Genomic DNA, 9,894 nt, shown 5'->3' on the forward strand with positions numbered 1-9,894 from the left:
GATGTATCTCTGGCACCTGCAGTTAGGTTGTCCCTGTTCAACCACCTGCTGAGATACCAGCATACTGGAATTCAACAGTCTTATTGGACAATCCAGTACATCTGTGCAACTGTTCCACTGGTTCAATAACGACCACTGAAAGGCCCACATGTGTACACGACCTAAAGGAATAAGTGATTCCAAGGATTCCCATATCCCCAAAAGAGATAGAACTGTGATTGCTGGTGGAGAAGGAAACAACTGTATTTGAAGAACTGCCTGTTTCATAGCCTGAAAGAGTATAGGAGAAGGTTAGCCCCAGCTATGTCTGGCATTGAAAAACACCCGTAAATGGATGAGATACTGTGTTGGAGTAAGAATAGACTTCTCCTTTTTTTAATAAGACACCCAGCTATTGCAGCTTCTGATACCAGAGGTTGAGTGTGTAGTTCTGTCAAATGGCAGGAAGGGATGAGAAGAAGCCAATCATCTATGTAATGATAAGTGTGAATGCTGAGGGAGTGAAGAACACACAAAAACATTCTGACTATCTGACAAAAACGTATAGAGCAGAAGTGAGGCTGATTGGTAGAGCATGAAACTGAAAACATGGCTGTTGTGCATGAAACGGAGATAACTCCTTGAAGATTCAACGACTGGGATATGAAGTTAGGCATCTGCGATGTAGAATTTTGTCATACATATTCCGGTTGAAAAGTGCCACTGAAGGGAAAGATACAACTCCATTATAAATCGAGGAGGCTGGTAGAAATGATTGAGATTAGAAAGGCTAATGACCAGTCGCCAATTGCCCATTTTTTTTGGTATTATAAACAGCCTAGAATAAAAATCCTCGAGAGAGGAGGTGATAAGCTCTATGGCCTCTTGGTGCAGAAGATCCTGGATGGCTTGTGCTTGATGTTTGGATGTAAGAGAGTCTTTGGGGAGTGGAAATCTATCCGGTATGAAAGACAGAGGAGAAGGAGATGTGGACTAAATGCCCAATGCCCTTCTGAGAAGTTGAATGACCCACTGATCTGTGGTGAATGTCTCCTATACAGACATGAACCCTCTGAGGCACAGGACCTGACCCCATAAGGTAGTCGCTGATGCTGAAATATACACTCCACCCTGAAGGAAGATCCCCACTGATAAGGTTGAAATCACCCTTGTGTTCCAATGGATCGTGGCACTGAAGCAGGAGGTCTGGAAACATGAACAGAACATGCAGTAAACTGTCTGTAGAAGAACTCTGGGACCTTCAAGAAGCCAGCGTAGAAAATGAAGAATGTAGACAGGCCACATCTACTCGAGATTCCATGGATTCTGGAATTCCCCCCAAAAAAATACTGAGAAAAGGAGCTTCTCTTAGAACCCTAAGGGCTAATGCAGGAAGCCAAACTCCCTCCAGTAAGTCATCTCTCTCCAAAAGATCCCAGGAACAAATCAACTAAGATACCAAGGAGAGAGCATACACCCATAACCTGATCAAAGTGGAAGGCAATAAATGACTAAGATCCTCCTAAATTTGAGCAGGGGACCTGTGATAGGCCTCAAACAACAGTTGCAAAGATGATAAAAAATGGACAACTGTTGTAAGTGACAGACAAATTCTGGAAAACTGAGATTGTGTAAAATGAACAGTGGCATCTTGTCTAGAGTCCCAAATAGGAAGTAGAGGGTCTAACCTCTAAGAATCCAAATAAGTGCTCACCAGGCAATGGAAAGCCAAGGCATGCTGATCCAATAAACAAGGAGGACAAGCCATGGCAACACCCTCCCTCAAATGATCTGCACATCTCTTTGTATGCACACAATGTCTGGCAAAGGTGGAAGGACCAGGTAATCAGACAAACTAGTTTCTCCCAACAAAGAAGGTGAAGGTTCATAAGCCACAGAATAAAGACTCAAAACATTACAAACATGGCATACTAGTTGTAAAAAAGGGTGCAAGAGGCAGGATGTCCATCCAAGGGTCATGAGTAGCTGTCTGAGCAAAGGAAGGTGCTGGAAAAATAGTCTAAATTCTCATAAGTCCACCTTTGATCTCCCACAAACTCAGCTTCAGCACCAACAGGAGAAAAAACGTCAGACTGGATACAAGACTCTACCACTCTGCGTATAAAGAGCTGTATGTCCTTCGCGGAAGGTGCTCGGGTAATATTAGAATCATGAGGTGGTAGAGGAGGGGCATCGGGTGACCGTGTCCAAGACATGAACGTGAGTATTCATAATCGAAAAAACATCTCCAATTTTTTTTCTTGTAAAATCAAGAAAATAAACAATAAACTCAATCCACATGAAAAAGATCTAAAATACTTCAAATGAAAATTTGATAGTAGCAGCACTGAAGAGAAACCAACAGTAAACATGTAAGATCGTCTTAGTAATTTTTGCCATCGATAAAAAGTGAATAAGAAAGAATAATGGGGAGATTATATATGGATCAGGTGCATTGACATAACTGGAGAGAGTCACAAGATTAAAATTACTAGTGGGGTGTAAAGACTGGAGCAAGTGAGGTAGAATTCATATCATTGCTTGGATGGGCAAAGAATAGAACCATCATGCCCCAAGTTGAGCAAAAAACATGGACTGGCTAACTAATGACTGAATATTTGCTGTAAAATTCTTAACAATGCTATAAGTGTAGCTACCAGTTTGGCCACCAATATTGATTTCATTCTTTTATGTTGCACACACAATCCTTTTTTTGGTTGCACCTTTTTTCAACAGCTAAAGCGTTTTTTTTATTAGATTCAAATGATAAAATGGAATGTTCCATAGCTGTCCAATAGGTTAGTTATTTTGTAAATATTTATATATATACCCGTTTGCCACTTTCAACTTATGTTGACATCTCGGACAGTGACATGCACAATTCAAATAATTAACAAAAAAACTCTAGTGGAAAGTAATGGTACATTCCAAATCTCCAATCACTCTTTTGTCAGGAGCTCTTCGGTGACCTATTCAAACAATGAACTAATACACAGTGCAGTACTAATGGTGAGCCACATGGTGTATCATCCTGAGAACTTAAAGGGGAACAAAAAGTTACTGTCATACCATGCTTTAGAGAGAAATTAAAGATCATATATGAAATAAAAATCACTGAAGTGGTCTGAAAACAATGAAATGGTTTGACTTTTTTTTCATGAAATAGGAGTTCACAACAAAATAAAATAAGATATATTGATATTTTTAGTTTCCTTTCAATTTACATAACATTCACTATTTAATTCAGTGATTTTTCTAATAACTTCAACTATGGAGTACATTTTACAATGAGCTATAAGATTTGCCCCTAAAAATGCATGTTTTGAGGGCCCAGCTGACTCCCTAAAAAAAAAAAGTCATGTGTGAGCACTGTACAGACATGACTCGTGAAATGCTACATTCAGTGTGGGTTTCTAAATTGTTACTGTCTTTTGATGGTTAGATGTGTGACACTGATGGATCACATGACCTGTCACCTAGCTCATTCCTATGTAAAAAAAAACAGCTAGACAAGTGAGTTCTCAAACTAAACATCCATAAAATTCTTTAATTCTTCAATTCTTATTTTAATATTAATGCACTGTTGTATCTTTTGATATAAAAACAAATTACCTTTTAACAGACTGTTCAATGAAATCTTCAAGTTCTGGAAATGGATCATTTGGACGAATGTACAATGTTTTTAGAGGTTTAACTGGAATGTGTTCTTTTACTGTCCAGTCCAAGAGTACAGTGTATGCTAAATGAAGCAAAACAGTACAGTCTTTGCCTCCATTAAAGCTTAAACACACTTCTTCTTCAGAATAACGATTAAAACATTCTTGAAGTTTATTTATACTATCCTTCAGCAAACCAGCAAACTGAACTTCTGTTTTTTCCTGTTCTGAACCATTAAAGTTAGTGTCAGCCAGTGAAAATAGCTTTTTCTTGCTATCTTCAGAACTTGGAACATAAGGAGATACAACAGAATTTTTTGGTAGAAGACTGCGAAGAAATCCTTCGGCCTCCAAAACTATTTCTTCTGTATCTCCTTCTAGAGTAATTTTGTTTTGATAGGATGCAAGGGTTACTTCAGGGTAGGATCCAAAACTTACCCGACCTTCATACTTTCTCACTGCTTGACTCAGAGGTTCAGTAACTGTAAATTCTGTGGTTGATAAATATAAAATCTTATGGAAAAATGGTTTTGCTTCTGTTGGTGAAAATATTTTTTCTAGAAGCCTAAAAGAATGTTCCAAATATGCTGGTATCCCAGGAAAAATAAAAACATTTCTAACAGAAACTATTGGGAAAATTAAATCAGGGTGCTCATTATCCCACACGTAATGAAGTTTGGAAGACTGAGGAACCAACGACATTTTATGAATAACATTTTTTCCCAAGCCATTAACTTCACACCACTGGCCCAAAATATTTCCTAAATCTGAATTTACTACAAGTTCTTCATTAAATGCTTTAGCCACTCCAGCATAAGTAACATCATCATGAGTAGGCCCAATTCCACCAGAAGTCAAAACAAAAGAATAACGTGATGCACAAAAAGAAATTTCTGCAGCTATTGCTGGTAAATCATCAGGTACAATAACAATCCTTAGAACTTTAACTCCAATGTTATACAATCCATGGCACAAAAAATGTGAGTTTGTATCACGTGTATGTCCTTTCAAAATCTCGTCACCTATTATAACAATAGATGCAGTATCACGAGACATGCGCTCCTCACTTGCTGCCATTTACCTCACAAGTCCTGTAATAATAACAGCTCTGGTTAATTTTGATTAATATGTAAAAATTTGAAATTAGCAGTATGTAGAGTATCTAATTTAGAAAATAATTAAATCATATTATTCTGTAACTTCTTAGTGAGAAGTATTTGTAATTTCTTATTGACACTATCAATCAAAAAGACTGCTATATGATGAAAATGCATTTGTTTCATTAATCTTATTTTGAATACTTATACTAAAACTTTTTTTTTTTTAGTTTAGTTGAGTTTGGGTTTATTTGAAAAATTGGTAAGTATAAACAGTGCTCCAAGTTTTTATCTATCTGGTCAATGATCACTGTGTTCAAATGATATAATACATACTCTTACTTATTGTTCAAAATAATAAAATATTAACTTATAACAAATAAAGCTTACTAGTTATATAAGAAACAAAAGTGTACATCTCCAATTATGTTTCTCTCCACAAATGCATAATACTTGGCATGTAAATGCAGAATTTTAAGTATTTCCTGCTGTCTGTTTACTACCATTTTAATGCTTTACTGTTTTTATCAATTTGACCAGCACATATTTAGCACTTGTTTTACTGTGTTGTTTTGCCTTTGCATTTTTTTTAGTTTATGTTGAGATATAATAATAGATAATTTAATAACAGATATTAGTAGTGCAGCATAATTGCTTTTTTATTTGAAAAAATTCTCAAACAAATTAATGAATATGCAACCAAGCATATACGAAACAGCCACCTGTGCATTGTGGCCCTAGATTCATAGGATATAGTACTTATTTTTAAGCAGGTGCCAAAAGCAATATGCTACAATGCTATATTTTAAATTTAAAAGGGATAAAAATATTATTGTAAAATATTAAAAACACTATATTACCATATTCTTAATAAAAAAGTGGATAAAAAATATGGTTATAAAGTATTAAAAAACATACTGGGTCACAAAAACTGCAAAACTTTGTGGTTTTTGCACATTTTCAATTACAACTTATTTTTTAATAACAACATGCATTAGCAAATGCATTTTGATATGGCTCCTCTCAACAAGAGAAGTCAGAATCTTCCACTTGTTACATTTTACATTCTGCAAAACAAAAGGAAATGCAAAGTAATACTGAATATGATTTTTCTTCATTGCATGAGACTAAATCTCATAAATATTACTTTTTTTACATAGTATTATACTTTGTAATGTATATTTACAATTCTTAACATTAATTCAATTGATAATTAATCATGTATCTTAATAGTAAATATTAAGCTACTTGTTCTCAATAAGGAAAAACATTTAATTCATACAGCCCAGCTTTAGCAAGGAGGCAACTGCCTAAGGTATCAAAATCAAGAAAAGTTTTAATTTGATTTTCAATAGAATTGACTATCTCTCACTTACTTTATATCCTTTTGTCGGAAATGGTAAAATAATCAATTTAAACAGAAAACAAGCTTATAATAAATTCATGAAACTATGCAATTTACAACTATAAAAAGTAATGTTATAGATAGGTTTATTTTAAAATATTACCTAGAGCAGCAGAATATCTAAAGCCAATTCTGAGCATGCGTGTTTTAATTTTCAGCAAAAACAAAAGCAGTGATATCCCTGATGTTGTTGTAAATAGTGAAGAAGAATCATACATTTTATTAGTTATTGATTACAACAATAATCTACATCTAGTTCCTGCATTTACTCATCTCCAGACACAATCCTCACAAACTTATATGTTGGCCAAAGCAATTAATATCTAGTTACCCAATGAGAAAATAAGGTTACTATTTGGCACAGTGATAGACTGCTGTAATCTTTCATGAAAAAAAACATAAAGGTGTTTAACGTGCCCAGTATTATTCTGTAGTTTGTATACAGAGCATGATTGTTTAACAATTACGTTGATTGAAAGTTGCTGAAGTTAAAAACATAAATATTAAGGTATCAGATGTCCACCTTTTCATCCTCATCAAAACAACAAATCTACCCAAAACTAAATGTAGCTATTCATATCTACATGTATAAATCTATCCCACACAACTTTAAATAATTTAAGTTTACAAAACACACCATATTTTCTCTGAGGCAAATCACTTGCCAAGTTTCAAATTCTAAAAGAAATAATTTTGCTGAAAAACAAGTTTGGATCTAGTCTGTCAAGGCTTAGTCCTGTTACCCTTAAATTTCAATACTGTAATCCCAAACCTTTTCATTTTACCACTCAAATAGTCCATTACATTCTCCAAGTCCCTACTGGTAACAATTTTAAACAGAATCATAGCACTTCTTATTTCTATATGATTTATAGAAAAACAAGAACAAATGCTCTGAAGCTTTTCTCTATAACATCTTTAACCACTTCTCATTCTAAAAGACTTTTTTTTTTAATACTTATTATAGCATGTTGATAGCTTTCCTATCATATCGAACCAAAACCACACAGTCTTCTTACAAACCTCATGAAAGTCTTACAGGGCTGAATACATTATATTAAACTAATTTGAATATGCATATCAACAATTTATATGATATTCATAGTCAATAGAAAGTCACAGTGAAATGTCATGTATTTGAGCAACACTTTGACATTGTTGGGCATTTTTAGGTAAAGTGATGCTATCAAAAACTGATGGGTACATAACAGCTCTTTCCAATGCAAAACGTTCATACACTCAAATAAGAAGGATGTGTTCAGATTTAGGGTTATATAATTTCTAAGGTGGTGATATCCCTTGTACCTAATGACATTGGAAAACAAAGGAATATGGATCAACTTGAGGCACCAGGACCATCAAGGAAGAGACAAGTCATACCCCAGCCATGGTAAGAATGGTGTGGTTTCTCATAACAGGTGAGAATCCACAAGTACAAAGGTCAGTGGCAGAAACCATCTTCATGCCCAAGCAACAGTAAATAACATAATCAAGAAGGATCTCCACCTAAAAATGAGGCCATCAGGGTATGGGTTCACCAAAGTAAGGCTTCCAGTCATACAACGTTTTCAAATGTTGCATACTTCAAGCAGCTGGAGAATGAATGGGGTATCCATGCCATTTCATACAAAGACATACTAGTCAAGTCACTGAATACAGCACTTATCATTTTCTGTACAAATGAATTATTGAAAGAAGCAATGGAATCTGTCATCCTCCAAACTAAATTGATTATGGAAATGTGGTGTGTTCGGTCATGGCAGTCTTATGATAGAGCCATTTGCAATGGAAACTACACTGGAAGGATATTATCAAGCTGTTAGATAGAGCATGACTGTACATGGTGATACAGACTGTAAATACATGGTGAGGCTCTAAAATCATTTTAATATATTACATACTTAATCTTCTATATACCTATTCCACTATTTACTGTATAATTTCAAATAAACTCCATAATGTGTCTGTCAGTTTTAACATTATGACATTAATCCTGTTATGGAAGTTTGATATTCCTTTAAATTGTTGTACAAAGTACTGAATACTTCAAATGTAACTTAACATTATCATTACTGTTACTAACAGTGACAGTACTGTCTACACTGTACACTATAGTAATACCTGTATGAGTACAAAATATGAACAACGAAGAGTCATTTGGTCCTTTAAAGCATGCATACACAACCCAAAAAAAAGAAGTGAAAATAAAAAATTTTAATCACACCCTTTGTCTTTCAGGAATTAATTTATTCCTCTCTTAAACTCCTATAGGTGCTGTCAACATATTTCCAATTTCTAATTAGCCTATCAGAAAAAACAATAACAAAATCCCATCATAACTGAAACCTAGCCTGTGTTTTCCAAAATTTGTGTCCTCTCATGATGTTGTCTTCAGAATACAGTGCAAAAAAAAAACAAAGGCCTTTACTTAATCAATCCACTGGAGTCTTGTAAAATTCAATAAGGCCACCTCTTACCTTTCTTTTCTAAGTACAAATAAGATACAAGACATTACCTGTTGATGACAAAACCTTGTCGAAACATTGTACATTTGCTGTTATGTTAAACTTGTAATAAAGTTTTTCTTCATTAACCATTTAAGCCGTCTCCAACCATTACTAAACAAACATACAACATGAGTTAATATAGAATAATTGTAAGAGTGTAGATTTGGTGTACACATATTTTCAGAAAGCTTCTGATATGGTGACACACAAAAGATTATCTAAGAAATGCAGATCGGTAATGGTTGGAGAAAGACCAATAAATTAGATTTGAGGGTGATTGGTTGGAAGAAAACAAAATGTAGGAAAGCATTAAATTTATTATTCTAACATATTAGTAAATTAACAAACAAATTGTTGATTGTTAATTCACAAAAGCAAAAGTTCCCATTAACAGAATTCAATAAAACTATACTCTTATTACTAGCAAAGTGTCTCATGGGTCAGTAATTGGAGTTTTTCTCCTTTTTATTCAGATTAACGATAGTGATAATAGAATAATTAGTAAATTGTTAGTTTGGTGACTTAAACTCTTGGGTATTTCTAGCTGTACCAAAGATTTTGAGGTATAACCAAGTGACTTGGATCTGTTGTTAAGTTGGACAAATAGTTGGCAAATGACCTTTAATTATAGTACATACAAAGTAACACATCTTGATTATTAACATTTTAATCACACATTTAATACATAAGAGATTCCATACAAAAGAATGACTGAAGAAAAGGTTCTTGGCTTTGTGGTGGATAACTTAGTTTTGCTATAAAAGCAGTTTTATGTTGCTAGTAGAAAAGTTAATAGAAGGTTTGGGTGAGTTTACATTCATATTTATTACAAATCAAAATAAATCCCTTTATACAAATCAGTAGTTAGGCCTAACTTAGAATACTATGTATAGTTTTGGTATCCTTATCTAAAAAAAAAAACAGAATATAACCTTATTATAAAGGGTTGAGATAAGGGCTAATAGGGTGAATCTGTGAATGGCAGGGTAACCATAGAGGGATAGCTTATGATCTCATATTTATCTTGAAAAAAGAAGTATAAGAAGTGATCTTGAAGTTCCATAAGATTATCCTGATGCTTGTAAGGCCTCTTGTGTAAAATTCTGAAAATAAAAGTGACAAGAGAACAAAGGATTAAAAAAAAAAAAAAACGACGAGGACGTACTACTACTAGAACAACTTACTTACTTATTTACTTTACTACTACTAGTATTTAGTTAGTTTGTTTTGTAGAGTACGCGTCACTACTC

The 9,894-nt window shown here is 34.1% G+C and overlaps 1 protein-coding gene across 6 annotated transcripts in view; it reads right to left on the reverse strand.

Annotated features, from left to right (window-relative positions):
* Nucleotides 1-9,894, reverse strand: part of LOC106469849 (FAD synthase-like) — a 34,020-nt gene that overhangs the window by 22,757 nt on the left and 1,369 nt on the right. For 3 of the 6 annotated variants that reach the window (XM_022398408.1, XM_022398407.1, XM_022398410.1), the window contains exons 2-3: nt 9,577-9,747; nt 3,592-4,726 (exon numbers count right to left, since the gene is read on the reverse strand). In XM_022398408.1, coding sequence (XP_022254116.1) covers nt 3,592-4,712 — 1,121 coding nt within the window. In that variant the 5' untranslated portion in view covers nt 4,713-4,726; nt 9,577-9,747. The remainder of the gene's footprint in view (nt 1-3,591; nt 4,727-9,576; nt 9,748-9,894) is intronic. The other 3 variants (XM_013930363.2, XM_013930362.2, XM_013930361.2) reach the window with 1 other exon arrangement.

This window comes from Limulus polyphemus, unplaced genomic scaffold (assembly GCF_000517525.1).
Source record: "Limulus polyphemus unplaced genomic scaffold, Limulus_polyphemus-2.1.2 Scaffold3683, whole genome shotgun sequence".
Taxonomy (NCBI): domain Eukaryota; kingdom Metazoa; phylum Arthropoda; class Merostomata; order Xiphosura; family Limulidae; genus Limulus; species Limulus polyphemus.